This window comes from Bubalus kerabau, chromosome 10, assembly GCF_029407905.1.
Source record: "Bubalus kerabau isolate K-KA32 ecotype Philippines breed swamp buffalo chromosome 10, PCC_UOA_SB_1v2, whole genome shotgun sequence".
Lineage (NCBI taxonomy): Eukaryota > Metazoa > Chordata > Mammalia > Artiodactyla > Bovidae > Bubalus > Bubalus kerabau.
Genome location: NC_073633.1, coordinates 5,117,699 through 5,144,148, shown reverse-complemented (window position 1 = coordinate 5,144,148; position 26,450 = coordinate 5,117,699). Strand labels below are relative to the sequence as shown.

General features: G+C 43.5%; 1 protein-coding gene and 1 long non-coding RNA gene across 6 annotated transcripts in view; one reads left to right on the top strand and one right to left on the bottom strand.

Annotated features, from left to right (window-relative positions):
* MCC (MCC regulator of WNT signaling pathway) overlaps positions 1 to 19,325 on the bottom strand; it is a 303,878-nt gene extending 284,553 nt beyond the window's left edge. For 4 of the 5 annotated variants that reach the window (XR_008698690.1, XR_008698691.1, XM_055536480.1 and 1 more), the window contains exon 1: positions 18,719 to 19,325. Coding sequence is in view for 3 of the 5 variants with exons in the window: in XM_055536480.1 (XP_055392455.1) it covers positions 18,719 to 18,775 (57 nt within the window). In the remaining 2 variants the exon portion in view is untranslated. The remainder of the gene's footprint in view (positions 1 to 18,718) is intronic. The other variant, XM_055536482.1, reaches the window with a different exon arrangement.
* Positions 19,326 to 19,403: 78 nt separating this feature from the next.
* LOC129620782 (uncharacterized) lies at positions 19,404 to 24,509 on the top strand. Its single transcript, XR_008698692.1, has 3 exons — positions 19,404 to 19,604; positions 21,078 to 21,469; positions 24,418 to 24,509. It is a non-coding gene; the product is annotated as an uncharacterized LOC129620782 (long non-coding RNA).
* The last annotated feature ends 1,941 nt before the right edge of the window (positions 24,510 to 26,450 follow it).

The following is a 26,450-nucleotide window of genomic DNA, read 5'->3' as shown; positions in this document are numbered from 1 at the left end:
ACTAACCAAGAGAACATACCAAAACGTTACCTGATAATATAATTACAAGATTTTTTTCTTTTTTACTTATTTCTTTTCCAAATTTTGTATGTACATGTACTATGTTTGTGATTATACCCACATAGCCCTTACCCTGCCCATTCTTAAGGAGGAATCAAAGGTAGATATAATCACGTCATATCATGAACTAATCGGATTTTTCTTAAATATTTTTTGTTAAAAACTGTGACTTTAAAAGCACAACCAGTTTCAGTTATAATGGCATATTTTGAACCATAAACATGTGTATATATTATATACACAGAAAATGCTAGCAGGCAAAGACTGTGGTACTTTGATTCACACTGAAGTAGGCATAGTACCATTTGGTTGCTTCACGCGACTCCTCGTTTATGTGGGACATAAGCGGAGGCATCTACTGTGGAGGCTGGAATGGACCATGATTGCAGCATCAGTGTCAACTCATCTGCATTGTAAGTAAACAGCCATGAAGACCAAAGATTCCCAAAATGACCTCTTTCTGAGCCTTATTAGCCCATAGCCTGCTAGCAGCACATTTCCACTTAGATGACCAACAGGCAACTCAAATTCAGCATGCCTAAAGTCCAGACTCATCACAAATTGGATTTTACATGAAATCTCCAATCTCTCCTGTTAGCATAGTATTAGTCACTCAATCATGTCTGACTCTTTGTGACCCCATGGACTGTAGCAATCAGGCTTCTCTGTCCATGGAATTCTCCAGGCAAGAATACTGGAGTGGGTTGCCATTTCCTTCTCCAGGGGATCTTCCTGATCCAGGGATTGAACCCAGGTCTCCCACATTGTGGGAGAGGTCTCTCCACAGACTGTTTACCAACTGAGCCACCAGGAAGCATAATCCTCTCAGAAGCCTGGACATCGCCCCCAGTGCCACTCCTTCCCAGCAATCTACCAACCCACCCAGCAATCTACCAACCCACCCAGCAACCCAAGTCTTAGAGATGGCAGTTCTAGAGACCATGAGTAGGCACTGTGCAAACAGCAGGAACTTCTGGAATCAAGACCCAGGTTTAAACTTGGCCTTGCCACCTACTAGATGGATAACCTTGGGCAAGACTCTTAATCCTTCTGAGCTTCCAAACCTCCCTAAAGATAGGACCTTTGTCACAGGAACTGCAGTTTAAATAAGGTCATGCACTAGAAGGGAATGTCGAGGGCCGGATGCTAAACAAGTGCTAGTGATCAACGCTGGACAGCAGGCACTCTGGTAGAAACGTATGTCTGTAGCCCTGAACAGTGTATTAAGTGCTATAATGCAGAAATGCCCGATGCTATGGGGGCGTCATAGAGGATGGAATCTAGACCAGAGTGGAGATGTCAGGGAAGACTTGCAAGGGAACTAAAACAAACTAAGTCCTATGAGAAGAGCAGGAGGCACATAAGCAAAGGTGAAGGCTATGGATAGTGTACTGGAAGAAGACAAATGAATGTGAAGTTCTGGGGTCAAGAGACAACCAGGCACCTTGAAGGTACTTCAAGTAGTTGAGTTGGCTAGAGGTCAGAATGTGAGAGTGACAAGTAGCCAAATATAGCTGGAGAGGCCAACAGAGGCTAAGGAGCTGGGTACCCTAAAATGCAGGATCATAAGCAGGGAAATGACATTTTAAAAATGTACCCAGGGACTTCCCTGGCAGTCCAGTGGTTAACATTCCATGCTTCCACTGCAGGGGACATGGGTTCAATCCCTGGTCAGGGAACTAAGATCCCACATGCTCTGTGGCATGGCCAAAATGATAGTAAAAAGTAAATAAAATGCATGCAAAGTTCTTAGCACTTCTGAGCACTATTTCTGAATACTCTATGTAACTGCCTTCATTTTTACTACTATATAATCTGGTTTATGCTGTCCAGAAATTTACAGTGTTATGTGTTTTTTCTTAAGTGAGCCTCTTCCTACTAATTATCATGTTAGGGTATTTTTTTTTTAAGCAATTTAAAAATTTTCCTCAATCTACCTGGGGAAAAAAGGCAGAAATGTAAAGAGAAAATCCCATCAGCCTTTACCCTGGCTCTTTGGCAGTCAGAACAATGAAAAGGCTAATTTCTTACATAAGTCATAAACTTCAGAGCTCTCCACATAACTGATCATACTAACTTCTCAATTCCAACTGCTGTGCTCAGCAGTATTTACAAGACACTGCATCAGCCTCACCATTTCATGGCATAATATGCTCCAGTCTTCCCATCCAGCCCACAAAAGCACCAGTGGTTCAGGGCACTCAGTCACCCAAAGCACCACAGGCTGATTTGATGAAAATGTAATTCTGCCACTGAGGATTACTGCAGTCACACTTTGAATGAAATCTACCCAGTAACCCAGACCTCATTGGAATCCCTTATTAGCTCTATACCACAACTGATGAACACTGGTAATTTTTAAAAACCTAAATTAGTGGAATGAATTGAAATCTTTATCATTCCCACCAGACTAAGAATCATTCACCTAAGAAAAGCAATTAACATATTCCTGTCACTTGCAAATGAATGCTGAAGATTAACTGCAGGGACTTTCCTACTTTTCCAAGGATCTTTCTGCATGTAGGGCACAATTACATATAGAATTATTCTCCATGCACTCACTCTTAAATACTACATATTCATTTCTATTTTGGAAGGGAACTTTGCTAAGGCTAAAGGCATTAAGTTTAATGCCTTAAGTTAATCATTCTCATGATTTCTAACAATTTTACATTAATCAGAGCATCAATGAACAATACTTGCTAAAAAAAAAAGTCACATCTCTAGCAGGATGTTTTTGAATATCAAAACAATTACCATGTTGAGTTTTGTTGTACTGAAGGCAACAGTTTTTAAAAGTATAGATTAGGCCTTTGATACACATGAAGTGAAGTGAAGTGTTAGTCGCTCGGACGTGTCCAACTCTTGGCGACCCCATGGACTGTAGCCTGCCAGGCTCCTCTGTCCATGGGATTCTCCAGGGAAGAATACTGGAGTGGGTTGCCATTCCCTTCTCCAGGGGATCTTCCTGACCCAGGGATGGAACCCAGGTTTCCTGCATTGCAGGCAGATTCTTTAGCGTCTGCGTCACCAGGAAAGCCCATTATAACCCCCAATCAATCTGGAGGCCAAGCTTCACCTCTGCCCTTCACATAAATTTTCCATTTCCACTGAAGGAAATTCTGCAGAAGATGATACGCATAAACGGAGGGAACATTTGCAAGACGAAACAGAAGTAATTTTGTACCATATTGCTTCACTTGAAGTATTCTAACAAAATATCTGGATTGCCATCCTTCATATTGACCATTTCTAATACAATAGCATGATCTAATTCTAGCTCCTGGAGCTACACCCACCATCTCAGGACTCGGACCTGATTCCAAACAGCTTCCACTCTGATCTCGTCTCTTCCTAAGAGAGAATACTCAGAGCCAGCCCAGATACCCCCATGAGCCTCAGCTGCAAACAAAGCTCTGCAACCCTGCTAATACTGGGTGGGTCCCTAAAGGCCCAGTGTTTGCTTTCAGAAGGAGGTGGAGGGAGGTGTAACACAGATCCAGCTTCAGTGAGTGGGGACCTGGTGGTGGATGATGAAGTCATTGGTACAAAAGTAGTTGCCTTTGTGTACTTTTTCTTTCTCTAGTCTTTTCTTTTTACTCTTTTCATCATTTGTAACGATCATGTGTCCTGCCAACCACAATGCAATAATGGGCTGAGAATAATGCATTTCTTCAGTCACTGGCCACTCCTGCATCAGGTAAGCACCTGAGACAGAGAAACAGGTGACAAGATCAGATGACAGAGCCCTAAGGGTTTAGTAGCGTTGCCGGACAGCACGCGGTACCTGACAGCCCCCTGACTGGGAGCTGACAAAGGCCTTCTAGAGGCTGGCATGACTGTGTGAGAGAGGGCGGTGGGGAGGAGGAGGAGGAACACTGACAACAGGAAGTTCTTGTGTTACGCAAGACCTGCACTTCTCCTTCTACCTGTCAGGTATTCAAATTGATCTGGGTGGAATGTTACAGACTTGTGAGGCCACAGCTTCCAGGTGGTAGCGCAAGTCACGGGGATGAATAATATCCCTTGGAAGAACATTCTCGGAGATGAGCCTGAGATGCAAGTTCAAGGAATCCAAAACTTCACAACCAGAAAGTGAGATGTGAGAGCCCGGGGTTAGGGTCGCTGACTCGAGCTAGGTTCCTTCCCGTTGCCCTCAAGCATATCCCTCTTCAGCCAATGATCAAACTGTTTCACAACTTCAGAACCCAAGAGAATATGCCACCATTTTCTCCTTTCTGACCATGAGACAAAACCTCAATCAAGAAGCTTTTAGAAAATTCTTCCAAATTGAAAAAGCTAGCTGTACACAGCAATAGAGATAGACTTCGCTGCTGGGGGCACACCTCAAGTCCTCTCAAACCCGCTTACCAAGGGCCCCTCCTCTGGCAGAGGAGCCTCCCCCATCTGTTAGTGCTTCGAGGCAAAGCTCCCACCCACATGGCACAACCTTCTTACAGGAAACAGATCACAACTTAAAAGGGACTCCACAAAGTGTGCATCGCTGATAAAACCGGATCTCCATGAAAGAAGTCGTTATGCAATAGTAATACCTGCACACGTCTGTTTCTCTGTACTGCATCCTTATCCTGGGCGTGGGCAGTGACTGGCTGGCCTTCCCTCTTCCGTGTTCTATCACCAACTAGGATGGTCATCTTAAGGTCAGTCCTGGACACAAAGAGGACTTGATGGCACTAGCTGGGACAAAACTAGAACAAATGAAATAAAAGTGATAAACACACTAACCTTTTAAAAGTAATTACTAGGGATGTCCCTGGCAGTCCAGTGGTTAAGACTCTATGCTTCCAGTGCAGTGGGCCTAGGTTTGATCCCAGGTTGGGAACCAAGATCCCACAGGCTGTGTGGCACAGCCAAAAAAACAAATGTTTTTAACTGATTAGTACTGCCACTTGCTAGCTCATTAACATTCTGACTCTGTAAATCCAAAAAAGGAAATACCTTTCTTTTGCCAATATTTGGAAAAACATTTTCCCAGATAATGAGCTGTTGGCATTGAAGTCCAGCAAACATCAGAAGGCTGTGAAACTCTTTGCTTGGATATTGTCTTCACAACAAGTCTGTCTCCACTTAAGAACTTCTTTTAAAAATTTTTCTAAAAATTTTAGTGCTCACTTACAACCACAGCTACAGTTCTGTTTGTAGTAGCAAAATAATAAAAATAGTACAAGAGCTAACTACTAGTATTTATCAGGCACTTTGATAAGCACTACATAGGTTATGTCACTGGTCTTCACCAAGGTGAATTTTCACTATTTTATAATCGAGAATGTGCAGCCCAGGAAAGCAACTGATTCCAGATCGCCTAGCTAGGAAGTGGCAGAGCTGTGATTTCAGAGCACACAGCTTCACCACACAGTTTTGCAGATGGACAAACTGAGGTGATAAATCAAGTGACTTGGCCCAGAGAAGAAGTTAGTAAAGAAGTTGACGAAAATAGAGACTTTTCTCTTGGTCATTCAACATATTACCCTGATCCCAAGATGTCCTCATTGCTGGCTGGGACTTTTTTGCCAAATAAGAAGGGTGCCCTATCTCCAACACTGGGGGAATTGAAGGGCTTGAAGGCAGTTCCATCACATCAGACACTTTCTTTGGCCTTAATTATAAAACATGTATGTCCAGACAGCATTTTCATCAGCATCTCAGAAGCCCCAAAGGAGAAACAGTCTGAAAAGTCACTCTATTAATCACACTGGAAGGCAACCTGCCTTCTGACCTCTGAGTACATCAAAGCATCCTGAAAAAAGGGGATCCCAACTTTAATTTAAATCTACCCACTGGAAGTCAAAACTCCTGTCCTCGGATCCAACTCACCTACTTTCCCTTCCTTACTACCAACCCCTGATTAATAATCAGCCCCAGCAGAGCAGACCTGGACTATCTCCTTCCCACAGTGCTCTGAGTCCATGCTCACTCTCATCCAAATACTTAATCAAAAATGCTCCCAATCAAGCATGTACATAAATTAGATTTTGGTTTAACCAGGATTAGATTCACAGCACCAAGAAATAAAGTAACAGTTATCTAATCTAACAGACCAGCCTCAGACTTCCTGGCTACTCTCCACAGGCCCCTCTTGCTAAAGCCCTCTCCTAAAAAATCTTCCTTAAATACTGTGAAATCACCGCACGTCAGTGGAGCAGCATAACTCTACAAGTGCCGTGAACATAACTGCTAACTCTGGTGCCTAACACTGCTTGAGATAACCTAGTCTGTATGTATACAGCAGCAGGGGGAAAGCTGCTGGGTGTCGGCCAGAGAAAGGAGCACTGGCCTCACGATGCATCAGGGAGTTCCTTATTCCTGGACATCGTAGAGGAAGGAGTCTCCTGGGCTTGAGTGAGCCCATCTGTTTTCTGTGCAGAAGCAGTGTACGGTTCATGCCTCATTTTAAACTCACACTAACTCCATCTGGAAATATCAAGAAGCCAGAGTCTGTGCAAAGCTCCAACCACAGAGAAAAAGCAGACGTGGACAAAGGAGAAGAGGAATAGGGAACTGATGTCCAAATACATGAAGCACTCTTATCGTGCAACAACAAAAAATTTCCTGTATAATTCGATCAAACAAATGGATGCAGACTTAAACAGAGATTTCTCTGACAAAGATAGGGCCAATAAGTATGTGAAAAGATGCTCAACATCAGTAATCATTAGGGAAATAAAAAGAGGAACCACAAGTAAATAACATTTCATATCCATTATGATGGCTATTATTTAAAAAGCAAAATAAAACAGAAAAGAAGTGTTGGCAAGGATGTGAAGAAGTTGGAATCTCTGCATTGCTGGTGGGAATGATGTAAAGTGGAGCAGCCTCTAAAAGGGTATGGCCATTCCCCACAAAGTGAAACATGGAATTCACACATGTTCTAGCAATCCTACTTCTGGGAATGTACCCAAATGAAGTGAAAACAAGGAGTCCAAAAGATATTTGCATACCCACAGGCATCACAGAATTTTTCACAATAGCCATGAAGTAGAGGCAACCCAAGTGTCCACTGATAGATGAATGGATAAACCAAACATAACATGGCAAATAGATGGGGAAATGGTGGAAACAGTAACAGACTTTATTTTTCTGGGTTCTAAAATCACTGCAGATGGTGACTGCAGCCATGAAATTAAAAGACACTTACTCCTTGGAAGAAAAGCTATGACCAACCTAGACATCATATTAAAAAGCAGAGACATTACTTTGCCAACAAAGGTCCGTCTGGTCAAAGCTATGGTTTTTCCAGTAGTCATGTATGGATGTGAGAGTTGGACTATAACGAAAGCTGAGCGCTGAAGAACTGATGCTTTTGAACTGTGGTGCTGGAAAAGACTCTTGAGGGTCCCTTGGACTGCAAGGAGATCCAACCAGTCCATCCTAAAGGAAATCAGTCCTGGGTGTTCATTGGAAGGACTGATGTTGAAGCTGAAACTCCAATCCTTTGGCCACCTGATATGAAAAACTAACTCAATGGAAAAGACCCTGATCCTGGGAAAGGTCAAAGGCAGGAGGAGATGGGGACAACAGAGGATGAGATGGTTGGATGGCATGACTGACTCTATGGACATGAATTTCAATAAGCTCTGGGAGTTGGTGATGGACAGGGGGGCCTGGCATGCTGCAGTCCATGGGGTCGCAAAGAGGCAGACATGATTGAGCGACTGAACAGTAGATTATCATTCAGTCATAAAAAGGACGTTCTGACACGTGCTACAGTATCAATGAACCTAGAAGACATTATGCTAAGGGAAACAAACCAATCACGAAGGGATAAATATTTTACGAAACTTGAGGTATCAAGACAAGTCAAATTCAGAGGGGCAGAAAGTAAAATGGTAGTTACCAGGGAGAGGGAGGAAATGGGGAGTGTTTGATGGGCATAGAGTTTCAGTTGGCGAAGGTGAAGAAGCGCTGGAGATGGATGGTTATGAAGGTTGCACAATAATATGAATGTATTTAATGCCACAGAATGGTACCCTTAAAATGGTTAAGACTGTTAATTTTATGTGATTTATATTTTACTATAATTAAAAAAAAAAAAAGGCTAGAATGATTGACTAAGTCCTGCACTATCAACAGACAGCAACTGGCAAACCAGCCAGACAGCAAGATCATCTAGCTATTCCCCCAAATAGAATATACTGCTCTTCTGGATTTTTTACCTGGTAGACCCCAACGAGCTTGACCAATAAAAACCCATGGACTGCAGACTACTACAGTGTATGGCTAAATCATACTTAGAGCTAAAAATAAAATTTTCTAATTATTTTAATAGTGTGATTTAGTAGTAATGTCATATGGAGATGAGTATACAGAAGAATTAGACTTTCACCTCTTAAAATAATTGCAGACGATTATCATAAAACACATTCTTTAAAACAAATCCTGTGATATAGAAACTGAGGAAGTTGAGGCAGAAGAGGAAAAATTATCCCTGGGAGTTAAGGGGAAAAAAAAATCTGGTTTCTACACTTCCCCTCTGCCACTAACCAACCAGGCTTCATGTCTCAGCTTCCTAGTCAATCATACAAATAGCTTGGATAAAACAAAATGCAAATCAAAGAAGTTCTTAATGGCACCACCCAACAGAAACATCTCCTTTGTCTAATTTCAGGCTTACCTGGCAACTTTCTGGTCATGATCTGACTGCTAAATAGCTATGCTTTTCAAAAGGAAAAAAGTGTCAACATTCCAGGCTCCTTGGAGCTATATTGGTTATAAGTCAATAAACTAATATGAAAGTTCATAAAAAAGTCAAGTCAAGTGATCTTAAATAGTGGAAGGAAACTGGTCCAAGTGACAATGGAAAACAGAGCTCAGTTTTCCTAATTCAGAGCCCACCTACACTCTATATATCAGCATCCATCAACACTGAACACCCATCAAGGAAGGGAAGGCAGTTTTCAAATCATTCTTGGCCAGTGTTCACATCACTTAGTCCTTTAAACCATTTCTCTCAAGGTAAAAGCATACTCACATACTCTGAGGATGTTAGAAAATAATTATAGTTTATTTTAGCGCATACAACAACTTCTGCTTGGAGAAAATGACACCATTTGAAAGTCTGGGCATATGCAAAGGCTTTAAGAGAGTGAAGGAAACAAAAGGGGAAGCATCTGGCCCATCGCTCTACCTTTTCTGAGAACAGTTTCTTTTAATTGGCTTTTGGGACACAACCTTCCGGGCCTTTTCTTTGCTAGCTCCTCCTGTTCCTGAGGACATCTTCCTGCCCCTAGCCCCTCAAAAGAACACACACACACACACACGAAGTATTTTTAAAAAATCAATTCAGGTGTATTTTTAAAACACTCCAGAGAAATCCAGATTCTTCTCCAAAGTCTACAAAGAGACAGGTGATCTCACCAGAACTATCTTTCCTGACCTCAGCTCCTTCCACTCTCCCCTTGCTCACTGCACTCCGAGGCACATCTCCTTGCTGACACACACCATGCACGCTCTGGCCCCTGACCTTGACCTTTATTTGTCCCACTGCCTGAAACAGTCCCCATCATCTTTTCATGACTCCATCCTCCTTGCCTTCAGGTCTCGGTTCACAGATTGCCGCAGACAGGGCTTCCCTGATCACATAATAGCATCCTTCCCTCCTTCACTCTCCCTTCCTCCTGTGCATCACCACCGGATGTATCTGTCATGTGTGCTGTCTGTTTGCCGCTGGAATGTAATATTCATTAAAGCAGGGACTGCATCAGTTTTGTTTCTGTAACCCCACACCGAAAAACAGCACCTGGCAGACAGAAGGCACACAATGTTTGTTGAATGGACAAATGAGCTACGAATAGAGAGTGTTACAGTAATAATGATCAAACTAAAGTTTTTAACATGTGTCCTTTAACCAAAATACATAAGTGGTCAATCCAACACATCTGTCCCACTACGAAGGAACTGCTGTCTGGTCCAACAAGTAAATATGAAGCCTGTGGATGCCCTGAGTCACATATTGATGAGGTGCCAGCAATAATGTGATGGGTTTCACTCTGTGCCTGCTTTCAAAGATCGCATGGTCTCCCAGGGAGGGTGTGGATAAAGTAGATATTCTGAACACAGATGAGGAAAGAATGACTAACCTGGGAGGCTGAGAAGGACCCTGGCAGGAGCAAGAAGTCCCTGCAAGCGTGCCATGTATTCTATGAACAGGTCAACACAATCCATAGGAAACAGGGACAAGTCATTACCCCACTCTCACCGTGCAACCAACCAGTGGATCCACTGCTTTTCTAATTGCTGGGCAATCTTTTTCCATAGTGGCATTCTTCCTTTGACAATTGCTTCAATATTTCTCACAAATCCAGCTGGAGTCATTCACTGATGTGCCTGCACACATTGAGGCTTTGTGAAGCTTTTTGTTCTCAGAACACCACTGCCTTTGGCTTACGAGTGCATTTCCATCTCAGGTCCCATATTCCCTGCACGTGTTCCAATCACCAAACAAATCTCCTGACAAGTACTCTACCTCACAATGTCCCACCAATCAAAGCATGGAGTAGCTTCACCATGCAACTCGTCCAGCCCAACAGACTTTGATTGCTCTTTACAAAGTTAATAACCTCTAACTTACAGCTTTTTGTATGGCAAGTAGAATCACCAGAGGCTAATGTCCGAGAATGGAGGAAGCACAAGCTGGAATCAAGAGTGCCAGGAGAAATATCAATAACCTCAGATATGCAGATGACGCCACCCTTAGGGCAGAAAGTGAAGAAGAACTAAAGAGCCTCTTGAAAGTGAAAGAGGAGAGTAGAAAAGTTGGCTTAAAGCTCAACATTCAGAAAACTAAGATCATGGCATCCGGTCCCATCACTTCATCTGCAAATAGATGGGGAAACTGTGCAAACAGTGGCTGATTTTATTTTTCTGGGCTCCAAAATCACTGCAGACGGTGATTGCAGCCATGAAATTAAAAGATGCTTACTCCTTGAAAGGAAAGTTATGACCAACCTAGATAGCATATTGAAAAGCAGAGACATTACTTTGCCAACAAAGGTCCGTCTAGTCAAGGTTATGGTTTTTCCAGTGGTCATGTATGGATGTGAAAGTTGGACTATAAAGAAAGCTGAGCGCCGAAGGATTGATACTTTTGAACTGTGGTGTTGGAGAAGACTCTTGCTAGTCCCTTGGACTGCAAGGAGGTCCAACCAGTCCATCCTAAGGGAGATCAGTCCTGGGTGTTCATTGGAAGGACTGATGTTGAAGCTGAAACTCCAATACTTTGGCCACCTCATGCGAAGACTCATTGGAAAAGACCCTGATGCTGGGAGGGATTGAGGGCAGGGGGAGAAGGGGATGACAGAGGACAAGATGGTTGGATGGCATCACCGACTCGATGGACATGGGTTTGGGTGGACTCCGGGAGTTGGTGATGGACAGGGAGGCCTGGTGTGCTGCAGTTCATGGGGTCGCAAAGAGTCGGACACGACTGAGCAACTGAACTGAACTGAATGTCTGAGATTCTTTTTTTGCCTAAATTGTCTCAAAGTGTAATTTCCTCTGCTGTGTTTCAAAGATATACTGAAAGATTTACATAAAAAGTGCTTTATAACCTCAGTCATTCCTTACGATAATGCAAACTTTCAAAAAGGTGTTCTCTTTCCCTTTTGTATTAATGTTGGCTGCTTCTGTTCAGCAAGAGAAAAGAGGCATTTGATAGAAAGAGAGGACAGCTTTGTGATCCCAGTAAATATTTACTCTATAAATTGAACTTCTCTTTATCTGTATAAACCAGGTTATTCTCTTCCTGTTTCTTTCAAGAATAAAAGTTGGCCACTGCCTGGAGAATCCCAGGGACAGGGGAGCCTGGTGGGCTGCCGTCTATGGGGTCGCACAGAGTTGGACACGACTGAAGCGACTTAGCAGCAGCAGCAGCAGGAATTCAGGTGCGTTAATATAATTGCCAATAACTTATCTCTGCCATGCCACCCCCTGCTGATATAAAAATCTACATCCTGACTACTATCAATTTTCTGTGTCTTTTTTTAGCTTGTCTAATTCTATAAGCTTGCTAACATAAACCTCTTTCCCAGAATCTAGAGATTGCTTAAAATGTAATCTTGGTTTCCTGAAGTTTGACTCCTTGGATCAAAACCTAAATTTCAAATCTTTTTTCATCACCAACTTCTTAATCTTTCTGTAAATGCAGCTTTTATTTTCTAGTTACAGCCTGGCTGTGGGAGGACGCCTTCCACATGACGTGTGCCGGGTAAATTCGCCTCGAGCAGCTATTAAAATAGCACCTTGAGTTTACTTGGCGAGTGTCTCCATCATACTCCCTGCTCTGGATGTGTGCCCCTCTCAAAGTCCTGGCACCTCAAACCTCCTAACCACAGTCCTCTAAAGAAGTCATTAAGGTGAAAAGTCTTGGGACTGATTTTCAAACTTCCTGCCTGGACAAAACCCTTCCTCAGAATCAAGGTTCTCGCTCTGCGTTCAGGTCTGGGGCCGTCTCAAGTTCCGATCGCCTGCCTGGTCTCTGACTGACCCCCTTCCCGTGTGTCTTGACCACCACCCGGGCCAGCCACACCTCACGACTCATGCCTCCCGCTGGGCTCTGCTCACTGTCTCTCCGGCCCTCTCAGCATGCGCCACCCCAGGACCCAGCAGCAGCAGCTGCCCTGCCGCAGCCAGGGCTGTCCACCTCACCGGCTTTTTCTTTTTAATCAACCTCAGGGCTCGGCAGGCCCCCAGTGATTTAGCCAACTGTAGTAGAAGTCTAGAGCCCCACCTGCAGGGGTGAGAGAACCCTAATCTTTGTCACAGAGGACATCTTATTCTCTTTTGGGCACCTCACATATTGCAGCACGAATCCTCCAATGCCTTAGGGCACACGGGCCGCCAGGTAGAGGTCACGCGGCCTCATTTTCCCTCAGTTTCAGTGGGAACAGAAGGAAGGCCTTCTTGGCTGAAGACTGCCCCACTCTTTATCAATAAATCCCTTTTACGGCTCTTGAAAATCAGTGTCTAGAATTCTTCAGCCACTTGAAGGTGAAGGCAATGAGCATACTCATTTCATTCTTGTCAAAAAAATTTACCTGGGTATTGCATAGAGGTTACAATACAAATCAAGTTAAACAGGCTTATTAAATAGGATACTCCCTCCTAGGAAAATAGGATGAAAAGCTGAGAGTAATAATAGAAACTAACAAAAAGAACCACTAGAGGAATGGTAGATTCTGGAGAAAGACCAACTGGCCTCAAAGTCTGACACCACCATTCATGATCTGTATAATCTTCACAAGGGTTTTCATCTCTTATGCCTTAATTTCTCTACCTGTAACATGGACATCATAGAATGTATGTCATAGGGTTTTTGTTAATTCAGCGAGTGAATACCTAGAAAATGCTTAGAAAGTGTTATCTATACAAACCAGCAAATTAATGGCTAAAAACACAAAATAAAATAGCAAAAGTTATTGCCAGCCATTGGGAATTAGGAGATCAGGATTTTAGGCATGGCTCTTGTTTTGTGACTTCTGTACTAGATTAAAAATGGTTGCAAATGCTTTATCAAACCCCCTTGAAGAGGAGGGATCTCTTTCTTCACCCCTCTGAATCTGGGCTAAGCACACAGCTGTTCTAACCAACAGAATACAGATGTGACTCTTGCCAATTTCAGTCCTACATTTTAAAAGAATTGGCAGCTTTCACTCCCTCCTGGGAACCTAGCTGCCATGCTGAGAGGAAACCCAAGCAGCACATGGGCAGGCCTGGGTAAGACAGAAGTGAGGTGACCTCCCAGCCCACAGCCAGCACACACTGGCCAGCCACGTTATTAAGCCATTTTGGAGGTGGATCATGTAGCTGCAGTCACAGACACAAGTCCAACCACCTCCAGCTCTGCCCCAAACTGCAAAATTACAAGTAAGATAGGCATTTTAAGCCTTTAAATTTGGGGGGCAGTTGTTACACAGCCATGGACAGACAAAAAAATCCTCAGACTAAGCACTCAAATCGGTTGTTCAAATTTTATGTTTATGAAAAGGGAAGAGAGAGAGAAGAGGCAGGGCGTTCATTCAAACATTTGTTCAACACCTACTATGTGCACAGCCTCTGTGACACTGCTATTCTGATACTAATGGTTTGTGTCTAAGACAGACAGTAGACAACTCATTACAATGAAGTGTGATTCCAAAGGACAGAGGAGTAAGAAAGAAGTAGAAAAGGGTGTGGGCATATCAGATCTTCCAACCCTGGTATTTTGTAAATTTGATGATGTAGAGTAAGTACATCTGTGAGATAGCCACTTGGATTATCTTGTATGATTATCTCATCTAGAGAACAATTTCCTCCTGTACAAATCCACTTCTTAATTAGAGTACCGATAAAAATATGGGTTTCAGTAGCTACACAACAAGTGATGGTAAAGCATGAGGAGTCGCCTCTATAACCTACATTCCGGAGTGGAATAATCTCATGAAAGAGGATTTGAATAAAGAAAGAAGGACAGGTTAAGGGACATATCATTTCTTTTAGGGCAACTAAGGTTTCAAAGTAAATAGTGATGGGACAATTTTACCTATTCATTGCTTGATGTTTAAAAAGCAAAGAACATACACTGATTGCTTTGGACAGGAGGTTTTAATCACTGCCAAAAAAGAACAAACCCTTAAAGACAAAATTTTAGTTTGCTACATAAATAGGCAGCTGTCTATCAGGCAAGCAGATCCAGTTCACTGCTATCCTGTGAAGATAAATTCAAGTCATTACCCTCATAACGCTGTACCTTAAGACATCTTTCCAAGGTCTGAATAATTCTAAGAACCAAAAAATGTGATTATGACAGTGAAATAAGGTTCAACTACATACTGGTCCCACAAGTTTTAACCAAGACAAAGAGAACTAATTGCTGACAGAAAACACATGGCAATGAGGAAGACGATTTAGTGGCCTTTCCTTGACGAGGTTTGGGAGAATTTATTCTAATACTGCTGAAAGTGTGTCCATTCAGCTTCTTGATCATGGAGGAGAGGACCTGAAAGTCAAACATTTAATTTTCTAAGTACTTTTAAATTTGTCTGGTGTTGAAGTCCTTCCTTAACTTCGTGTTAGGAAAAGAAAAACAGTCTTTGATATGGAGAGCCAATAGACAAGAAAAAAGAATAGCCAACTCATGCTTCTCAAATTTTCCTTTCATTGTGCTGTTGTCAATGATAAGGATTAGTTCACTTTGGTTAAAGTGTTTAGACCTGATAAAATCATTTGTGGTCATCAATATGACCACAGGTAGAGACAATTTTACTGTCTCTTATTAGTATGTCACAGAATCTTAAACAGCTATTGTTTAAAATAAAGACACAGAAGGAACACATTCATGAACTTCCTGTTTTTCCATTTTTAAAGTCCTCATGCCCAATACCCAGCTGGGTCTCCTGATCATGAATCCTTCACATCCACATGCCTCCTGCCTCTCTTGCACCCAAGCATTCCTGGGGCACTGCAGGCAAAGGGCAGTGGGGACCAAGCTAGCTGCTGTCACCAACAGGACCAGCAAATGACAACAAGAAACTAATTTCAGTCACTCCCCCTTGTTTAGGATGTTACAGCGTCGGTGTCAACAATATCGTATAAGAGGCAAAGACTCTGGTGGCTAGAGAACACTTGTGGAAGGGCTGAGCTCTCGAGTCAACACCAATGAGACAGCGTCTTGTTCATGATACCCAGGATAAGGCAAGGCAATATTACTACTCTTCCTGCCCCTGAAATCCTGGTGAGCATCAGGCTCAATCTGACCCCAAGGTGACCTCCACACAGCTTTGAGGCTCCTGGGCAATAAGAGCTACGTCACCAAAAGGTAGGTCTTAATAAAAGAGAATGGCGACTCTGCCTGCTAAGACATAAAAGCAAAACCAGTGTTTAAGAGAAAAATTACAGTGAAAATGGGAAACTCTCCTTTATATCACGGACCTTAATGAGAAATACAAATGAATTGTATTCAAGTCTATGGATCCATATGGATACTGCTCCATGGATACTACAGAGAAGGCAATTGCTACAAATACTGCCCATGATAGAGTGAACTGAGATTTAGGGTCCACAAGGTATGACTCACACAACCCTCTTTTGCTTACAAATTCTCTTTACACATACCCTGATTTAAAATATGGGGGAATTCTCTGGTGGTCAAGGACTCTGTGCTTCCATTGCAGGGGGCACAGGTTCGATTCCTGGTCAGGGAACTAAAATCCCAAAAGATGTGCAGCACAGCCAAAAAAAAGAAAAAGTATTTAAATATATATGTGTGTGTGTGTGTGTGTGTGTATAAAGCTATTCTTAAAGCCCATTTCAACTACTTAATCTGTAGGGAAACTCAAGATTGGGGGGACAGAGTGGCAAGGAAGTCACTAGACCTAGAAATGGAAACCAGCCAAGAAACAAACGAGCAGACATGAAAGGAGAGGAGAGGGAACCTGGCGAAGGACATGGCTGGGACGGAAACTTGTTTACTTTCTTAGGAACAAAACTATGCTCTGTAATGCTCTACTACTACTGCTCCAACTATCGCAGGGGCCACGAAGCACCCTCAGTGCCTTCACGTGGCCACGGGGTTTCCCAAGGAACTCCTAGGAGTGGGTACAGCCGGCAAATCATGTTTCCAGCGTTCCACCTCCCACTCGAGTTTCACAGGTATTCTCGGCTCATCGAATGCACTCACTGACTGTGCCAATACTATTCAAGTCAATCCAAGCCTCCTTTCTCTCTCGTCAGCATTCTAGTCACCTTCATCCTAAACCTGTGATTCAGTTTTTAAACAAAGGTACCTGAATAACATACTTCTTGGGTGACAGAGACTTAAAGTTGCCACACAGAAACAAACGATGTGAAGGGCCTGGCAAAGACTCTGCAAGATACATGCCTCTGATTTCTTAATATATTTTTTTAACTTTCTATTTTGTATTGGGGTACAGCCATTAACAATGCTGTGACTGTTAATTTTAGGTGAACAGGGAAGGGACTTAACCATACATATACATGTATCCATTCTCCCCCAAACTCTCCTCCCATCCAGGCTGCCACATAACACTGGGCAGAGTTCCCTGTGCTATACAGCAGGTCCTTATTGGTTACCCATTTTAATTATAGCAGTGTGTACATGTCCATTCCAAACTCTATCCCTTCCCCTCAGCAACCATAAGTTCGCTCTCTGATTCAGTGAGTCTCTTGGTTTCTTATCTTAAATGACTTTAGAAGACACGTCAAAGGCTTCTCCTTAAACACTGCTATTAGTGGAGTGGGTTGTGGGTTCTATTTTAGATGTGAAACCTCTCCCCACATGTAAAATTGGCAAAAATCACTTGGGTCTTCCCCTACCTCCCGTTTTTAAGTGAAGCCCTCACTTTCAGCATCTACATCACAGGGAAAACCAAGGGGATTAACAAAGGCCTTTACCTCATTTGGCCAACATTTCACAATGCTGTTTCAAATGGGAGCTGGGACAACTCAGCACCAAAACACTTAGAGCCCCAGGCAGGGGCCAACTGTCCTCCCTGCTGGATATCAGCTCAGACCTCCTCAGATTTCCCCCTTCTACATCCCTGTGCTTCCCCAGCACCAGCCCTCACCCCTAGAGCGGGCTCCATCCTTTCATTTTCCCTTCACAGCTGGTAATCTGACATCACCTCTATCTGCCTTCCAGCTGTTATTTACATGGTTCCTTTTCTTCCCCTTTGCTCTCTCCAGCCATACTCAAGAAGCACAGGCTGTTTTGCCCCAAAACGGCTCAGGGAAGATAAGAGGAAAATCCACAGCCACCAAGCCTCCTGCTGTAGATGCGGATCACACAGACTTCCTCCTCTCTTCTGAGCATCCAGTTCTGTAGGTTTCCCATCACCACTTTCCAGGTATTCAAAGCCTGGGAGATGGGGGGTGGGGGTTGGCATGTGCCAGACGCATTCCTAAAGTCATCAAAAAAGGTGGCCTCCAGCATCTGACCACTCACATATTTGCATACCGTTTCATGAAGCTTTAATTTCAAAGGTGGTCTCCTACACTCAAGTGGATTTGTTACTGCGGGAGCCGAGAATTGCAAATGTGCTTGCCTCAAAGACTCAGGAGTCCAGTCCCGGGCAGGAAATAAAGTTCTAAGTCGCTTTGATGTGTTTCCTCTCCACTCCCCTCCCCAGCGCGGGTCATTAGTCTCCTCCGAGGAAAGACCACCTTGCCTGAATTGCAGCACACGTGGGAGCCAGTGGCAGGTTCAGGGCTCCAACAACCCCCCGGGCCTCACCAAATTACTTACCGTCGGACTGAGCTCAGCTGGGACCCCCGTGTATTTTGCCGACTGCGAAAGGGAATGTGGTACACACCCCTGGAGGAAGGGTGGTGGGAAGGCACAGGGGACCCAGACCACGGAGAGTAAAACGCTTTAGCGTTTGGAGTAAAACGCTTTGGTGCGAGCTTGTTTCTTTTTTTAAGACACCCGTTTCAGACCGAAACATCAAGCCAGTTCAGCTCATTTCCTGAGTAGCACAACAAGTTAAAACAAGATCCAGAAAATCTATTAATCTTTAATTGCCCTGCCTCCAGACTGGGAGCGCGAGGCGGTGGCGTGTAGGGAAGTGAGAGATGGGGAGCGGGGGGAGGTGGTGTAGCAAAGCAAATGCCTAAGAAACCAGAGCTCCTGACCTCAGCTGTTTCTTACCTCACTCAGCTCGGCCGAGGAGTCGTTTCCATATTTCATGGCAACTCCAGAATTCATGACTGCACTTTCCAGAGGCGAGAGCTCCTCCTCTTCTAGGTCTCGGAGCTGACGAGTTGCTTAGCAGGCTGGGTATCCACTGCTTGGTCCCTTTTGGTACATTTTAGTCTAGACAGCCATTTTCACCCAGGACAGTGGTGAAGCCCAAACGAAGGATGCAGGCACTCCTAGAAGGCACGGAGCCGGCTCGCGTTTCACAGACGAGCCGTTGCTGCAGGAGGCTGGGCGGTGTGGCGCGCTCGCAGCTGCCGCAGCGGCAGGGCCAGTGCTGGGACCCGGGGCACTGCCACCCTCGGCGCCGCCTCGCCTCTCTTACGAGGTCTGGGCGCCCCCCATGACGGGGCGGGAGGGTACCTCCGGCAGGATCCGGCCCCCTGCAGGGCTTCGGCGAGTTCCCGAAGAAACCAGGGCGGCGGGCCGAGGAGGATCCGAGCCTCGGGTTCCGGGGAAGGAAAGAAAGCTGGAGAGAGCCGGAGCGCCGCTGCACTTCGCGGCGAAGTTTCCCGTTTGAATCGTCTGGAGTTGTAAGTGTTTTCTGATTGAATACAGCTGTCTAGCTGCTGCCTACGGGGTAAGCGGAGGAGGCGGGGCCAGAAAGAGAAAAAAAGGGAGGAGACCGAGTAGAGGAGATCTTGCCTAGAGAGCAAACATCCTTCCAGCTAGCTCTCTGCGATGGTAATTACAGGACCCAGGTCCAGCAGGAGAGGAGAAACGGGAAAAGCCATCTGAGCAACTGTGCAGAAAAATTAAAACACATGAAACTTCCCTCCTAGTAGCCACTTTCCATAATTTAAGAAGTTCAAGACAAGACAGCGCTGTGCTTCTCATGGTACGTTAAGATTTTACAGAAGTGTGGGGTGGTCATATTCCCTGATCAGTCTAAAGTCGACACAGAAGGTGTAAATTCACTGTCAGACTCTCTCTCTCTTTCTTTGGTAGACAGACCTCCATCACATAAAGGATGAAAGACAGACTCAAATTTCCCATCCTCTCCAACCCCCAAGACAGTCCTTAAAAATATTACATTTCCCATCCACTTCAACCCCCAGACCTTCCTTAAAAAATCTTACAGTTCACCTGAGCGGCGCTAGATTCATATTTCTAGGGTTTGTTGTACAAATTCGAAAAGATTCAAGAAGCTGTTACAGGCGGACTCCTGGAGTCAAGAGCTCCCCTGTGGCCCTGCCTTTCTCAGAGGTGAAAATATCCCTCTGTGTGCCGGGGGAGGGGGCTCGGAGTTCTCTCTGTGTAAAGGTTAAAGCCCACTGAACTTGAGATGCACCTAAAAATGTTCTGCTCCTTTAACAGTAGGTCTGCAGGATGGCTTAAGAAGCCTGCCTCATCAGTCACTTTCTACACAATGGGAACAAAATGTCGCCATCCCCAGTGACGGACCTTGGCATTTCCTGAAGCTATGAAAAAGACATTGTATTGTTAATTTCTAAGGCCTAATTTTTTTTTTCAAACCAAATAGGATGTTTATTTTGTTCTTTAGGAAGAAGCAAAGAACTTGACTATTTGCATAGATCTTCTTACCCACATGCCTTCCTCCTGAGTTCATTCATTGCCTAATGAAGGCACTACTGAGATGAGGAAGAGTTGGCAGCTTTTTGGGGGCTCTGGTCCCAAGTTCTAGGGCACTGTCAGACTAGAGCACATTAGGAGAAGCTCTTCCGCATGGGGACTGGTTGGGAAGCCACATTATTTTATTTATTTATTCATTAAAACCTGTTGAAAACTGTGTCCCTGAAGACGGAGATGGTGGTAAAAGAATATAAAAATATATATTAGACTCAAGCACTAACCCTGCCCATAACGTGTTTGCAGTCTCATAAAACATAAGCAGAAATGACTATTCTAAATGGATACTTGCCATAAAAGCAGGACAAATGAAGATCTACTGATCTGTGAAGAATGGCTCAGAGATGCAGAGTGAGGAGAAAGTATCCCAGGATGTGGGCCCACGAAGAGAGAAAGGGTGGGTGGGGACTGGAATGTGCAAAGCATGTGTGGGGAATGGCAGGTGTTCCATTCTGGAATGGAACCTGGATTAGATGAGTGAGTTAAAGCTGCCAGATCATGGACAGTTTTGAGAGCCAGGCTAAAGTAATGGGCCTTCTGATTGGCAATGGGGGAAAAAATGCCTCTATGGGTTTTTGAGCACAGAAATAATAGGATTAGACCTGTGCTTTTTTAGACATTCCAGTGGATTTGTATCACACTCATGAGTAACTAACATGAATTCAAGTGACTAATGTTGAGTATGATTCTGGTATTTAAAGAAACATATTTTTCATACTAGATGGCCCCTAAAGCCAAGCAGATGACTTCATCTGGTGTGCAACCAAAAGAAAAGTGATCTGCTCCAAGAGTGGAAGAAAAATTGGCAGTGTTGAACTTATTAAGAAGCAATATGTCTGCAGATTCTACTTTATGGACAATATAAGACATTTTTAAGAACTGTGTTGATTACATGGGATTTTCTTGTTAAACATGATTGTAATACTTAATCCCCACATTAGCTGAAACTCCACTACAATCTGGCATCAGTAAATGTGGTGAACGGGAGGTAGGAAATGGACGTGCCAGCGGGACTATCCTAACAATCCAGCAAGAGGCTAAAAAGGCCTGAACTGAGTTGGGTCAGTGGAAATGGACCAGAGTGTGCAGATGTAAAAGGTTCTTGGAAAAATGGTAAGATAGTAAAAAAAAAGAAAGTAAGTACTGGAAAGACAGTAAACAGAAACTGTAGTGGAAAGAAGAAAGCGTAAAATGACTTGTAGATCTAGAACATGACTGACTGGGATTTTCGACAATGTTTTCAACAAAAATAAGTATTCCAGAGAATAAATATGTTAAGGAGGAATCCTAAGTTTGAGGTGGCATATTCAAGTGAAAATGTAGAAGGAAGCTTGAAATGGAGCTAGAGAGAGAGTCAAGGTTGTGATGGAGATGGAGGTTTTGGGGTTACTCCTATTAGAATAATAAATAAAACCATGGAAACAGGTTAGGTTGTCAAGCAAGACAGGACAGAGGAAAGAGAAGTGCCCTGAGGACAATATCTTAAAGAAGGTCTTTTTCATGAAGGGGAAAGAATAAAAGAAGAAATGGTAGAGAAGGCCAGTTAGAGAAATAGGAAGATAACCAGGAGAACTCTGAGTCTGGGAGCCTAAGGGAAATGTCAAGATAGAAGGAACAGCATCAATATTACATGTTATAGACGGGGGAGAAGCCTGAAGATGATAAAGGAGACATTAATCAAAGACATTAAATGTCCTTCAAAGATAAATGTCTACCAAGCCCAGGAGACAGACTGCAGATTATCATAAGGAATGGAGAGGAACTAGGGCAGTAAACATGTACTACTCTTTCCATAAATTTGGTGGTGACAGGAAATCAAGAGATGGGATAGTTTCTTCAGGTAGGTAAGCAATGTTGAGTAGAAGCTAGAATAAACATATCTGTACCCTGGGGCTAAGGGAAACCCTGGAGGTAGAGAAAGAAAGGAAGATGAAGCAAAGTTCCTGAAAAAAGAGGGAACGAAAAGGCCAAGGACAAAAATCATGAGCTTAGTTTTGAAGTAGGCTTGGAGAGGAGGAGATTTCAGTTGCTCCTTCCAAGGAGCCCAGAAACAGTTGGGAGACCTGGAGAATTTATAGACTTGTAAAGAGAAGACTTCAGTTACATGGTAACTATTAGCATTTGTTTGAAGAGCAATCCAACTTCCTCTGTATGATTGTGGAGCAGTACTGTTGCTTGGAAAATCCCCTGGATGGAGGAGCCTGGTGGGCTGCAGTCCATGGGGTCACAAAGAGTTGGACATGACTGAGCGACTTCACTTTCACTTTTCACTTTCATGCATTGGAAAAGGAAATGGCAACCCACTCCAGTATTCTTGCCTGGAGAATCCCAGGGATGGGGGAGCCTGGCGGGCTGCCGTCTATGGGGTTGCACAGAGTCGGACACGTCTGAAGCGACTTAGCAGCAGCAGCAATGAATACCAATGAGAACTTAGCAATTTTACTTTAAGAACAGGAAGACCAGACCTCTGTGGTGGTCCAGGGGTTAAGAATCCACCTGCCAATCAATGCAGGAGATACAGGTTCATCCCTGGTCCTGGAAGATTCCACATGCCTCGAAGCAACAAAGCCCAAGCATCACAACTGTTGAGCCAACGCGCCCTCAAGTTTGTGCTCTGAGGAGCCCGCGCACTGCCACTGGAAAGAAGCCCCCACTGGCCGCAACTAGAGAGAGTCCTCTTGCAGCAACGAAGACCCAGCGAAGCCAAAAATGTAAATAAATGAATAAAATTAAAAAAAAAAAAAAGGAACAAGAAGACGAGAGAACTGCCTGTAAGCTGTCAGGGCACGGAGAACACTGGAGTTGAGATCCTCTGCCCTGAACTTGTTCAGCGTAGGTTCAACGCTGGTGGGCCACACTGAAAGCCAGTGGCATGTAGAGTATAGCTTCATGTAGTCAGGGAGAGTCCAAATCAGTTTTCTTCCAATCTAAGATTCCATGAAATGAAGTTTTGTTTTGCATAGTTTAAGTGTTTTGTGGGTTTTTTGTTTGTTTGTTTTCCTCTTAGTTAGGAATCAGGCTGGGAATTTCTACTATCAAAATATTACTGTAGATAAGAATGAAACTGGGTCAGTGTCCTCAGATTTTTAGGAAGAAAGCATCCTATTAAAGCTAATTCACAAGAAGGTGAAAAATATTCATAATCATCTCAAGAAAGCCCAAAGTATTTGCATTGTAAAAGAGGATGCTTTGAAATAGGGCAAAACTGGTGGGATTTCCTGAAGACAGGGACTTTCCAGGGGAAAAAGGGACTTCAGAACCCTGTGGAGATGCAGGGAGTCCCACTCCTCTAGGTCCCTGAGAGTCAATAAAGTCAGGGAACCCTCAAAGCATACACTCAGAAGAATTTCCTGCCCTAAATCTATAAGCCCACTCCCATGAGTTCAAAAATGCTTTCCCTAACTCAATTCCTCTAGTGCTCTGTTCAGTCATCAAGCCAGGGCTGACTCCCAGGCTGAGGCCTCCAGCCAGCCTCAGTGGCCTGCCCCATCAGACATCATCTGCTCCCGGTGACACGACATAAAGCATTCAGGAAGCACTTCGTTAGATGATGTTTGTCTTGGTCTCTGTGTCCTCAGAGAACAATGTTAAAAACCTGGAAAAAAAATCACCTAGCTCATCCCTGCCTTCTACTTATATAGGTGAGGATATGCAGCAGGTTTGTGGTGTTGATTCTAAAAAAGAAGTGCACCCACTGTGTGCCAGACATCGTGCCATGCTTTGGGACTCAGTGCTGTATGGGGCAGAAAAATTCTTGCTTTTACACAGCTGGCATTCTTGGTGGAAAATGATCCATAAATAAAGAAGAGAATTATAGCTTGTGGTGGATGCTATAAAGGAATTAAACAGGAGCTATGATGAGGGACAGCAGGCCCCTTAAATAAAGTAGCCAGAGAAGGCCTTGATGAGGTGAGTTCATTTCAACATGAAGGTCAAGAAGGAGCCCACTAGGCAGAAAGCAGGGGAAGGTGGCCAGGCAGAAGGATGAGCAAGTACAAAAATCCTGAGGCAGAGAAGGGCTGACCTTTCCAATAACCTTCAAGTTTTAATTTAAATTTCAGCAAAACGGTAGATACTACGATGGAATGTGATGAAAGAACGATGGAGGAGCCAGCCCATGCAGTGCGTGTGTGTGTTGGCCATAGAGCTGTCATATGAAGACTTTAAGCAGGGCCAAGATATGATCCAATGTATGTTTTTAAAAGGTAAATCTAGTCCTATACAAACTTTAAAAAGTAGACAAAAGAAAGTTCCTCCTTTATATGAGTATTCCTACAAATAAATGAAATATTGATAGAATATCCCTACTTTGCAACATCTACTGAATTAATCATTTAGGCATAAAGCACAATGCTACTAACATCATAAGATGTGCAAACACATGACTTCTGATGGAAGAATAAAATACCACCTGTGAAGACATTTTAGCGGATTTCTTTGGAAGGAATGATGCTAAAGCTGAAACTCCAGTACTTTGGCCACCTCATGTGAAGAGTTGACTCACTGGAAAAGACTCTGATGCTGGGAGGGATTGGGGGCAAGAGGAGAAGGGGACGACAGAGGATGAGATGGCTGGATGGCATCACTGACTCGATGGACATGAGTCTGAGTGAACTCCAGGAGTTGGTGATGGACAGGGAGGCCTGGCGTGCTGCGATTCATGGGGTTGCAAAGAGTCGGACACGACTGAGCGACTGATCTGATCTGATCTGATCTAGCAGAAGGAATATGTTACATTAGCCACAGAGATACAGTCAGCAAATTCAGACCATAACTCTACAGGACAATCTGGTTTCTTGAACAAGTAGATTGTAATGGGGGAGAAAAAAGCAAGTGGATGAGATATTAATGGAAGGAGAACCCTATAGACATATCAACCAGTTGCAATATGTGCTCCTTATTGGAATCTTGACTCAAATACACTGACTGTAAAATAATATGATACTTATGAGATATTCAGAAATATACTTTTTGAATATTTTATGCAATTTTAAATTATTAATGTTTAAAAAATTTTAAAGTTTACTTAGAGTTTTTATCTTATACATATATATACGAAATATTTAGGGATAAAATGATACAATAGTTGGGATTTGTGTCAAAATCCTAGGAGGCAAGGAAATCAATGGGGTTTTCAATGAAACAGACTGGCATGAATTGATAACTCTTAAAACTGGGTGACAGTGTATGGGAGCTCATACTACTCTGTCCACTTGCATATGTTTGAAAATCTTCATAATAAGAAAGCCAAAAAAGGACAATCTTGCCTTTATGTAAGAATGGGTTGTTGCATCATAAAATCAGTAGAACAAAGACACTTGTTAAAAGCTATTTTGGTTGTCAGAAGATGCCTGTGGCTTGAAACTCAGTAAAATGAATGAAGATGGTGAAAAATGAATGAACTTGAGATATATTATTTAGGTAAAACTGACCCAAACTCAGCAAATGACTGGATGGAGGTAATGAAACAAAGAGAGGAATCAGATGATCAATGTGGTAGTTGAACAATTGGGTGTGGAGAAGGACTAGGTTTAGGGGAATCAAGGGTTCTATTTTTTATTATTTACTTATTTATTTTTGGTTGCACTGGGTCTGTGTTGCTGTGCTTGGACTTTCTCTAGTCCAAGTCTCTTAAGCAGCAAGCTGGGCTGCTCTCCCTTTCAGCGTATTGGCTTCTCACTGCAGTGGTTTCTCTAATTGTGGAGCACAGGTTCTAGGCCCACGGGCTTCATTCCTTGTAGCTCACAGGCTTAGCTGCTCTGCAAAATGTGGAATCTTCCCAGACCAGGGGTCTAACCCATGTCTCTTGCCTTCTCAGGCCGATTCTTACCCACTGTACCACCAGCGAAATCCAAGGGTTCTATTTTTAGACACATTAAATTGGAGATTCCTATTTGACATCCATGAGGATGCCAATAGCAGCTGGATAAATGACTTTGGGGTTCAGGGGAGAGTCAAGTTATACAAATGGATTTGGAAGTCAGCAGCATATAGATTAGAGTTGATGTTGAAAGTCACAAGAACACAGGGGATCACCTAGGGACAGAGTACAAAGATGCAGCCCCAGGACTTATCATTGAGATGCTCCAATATT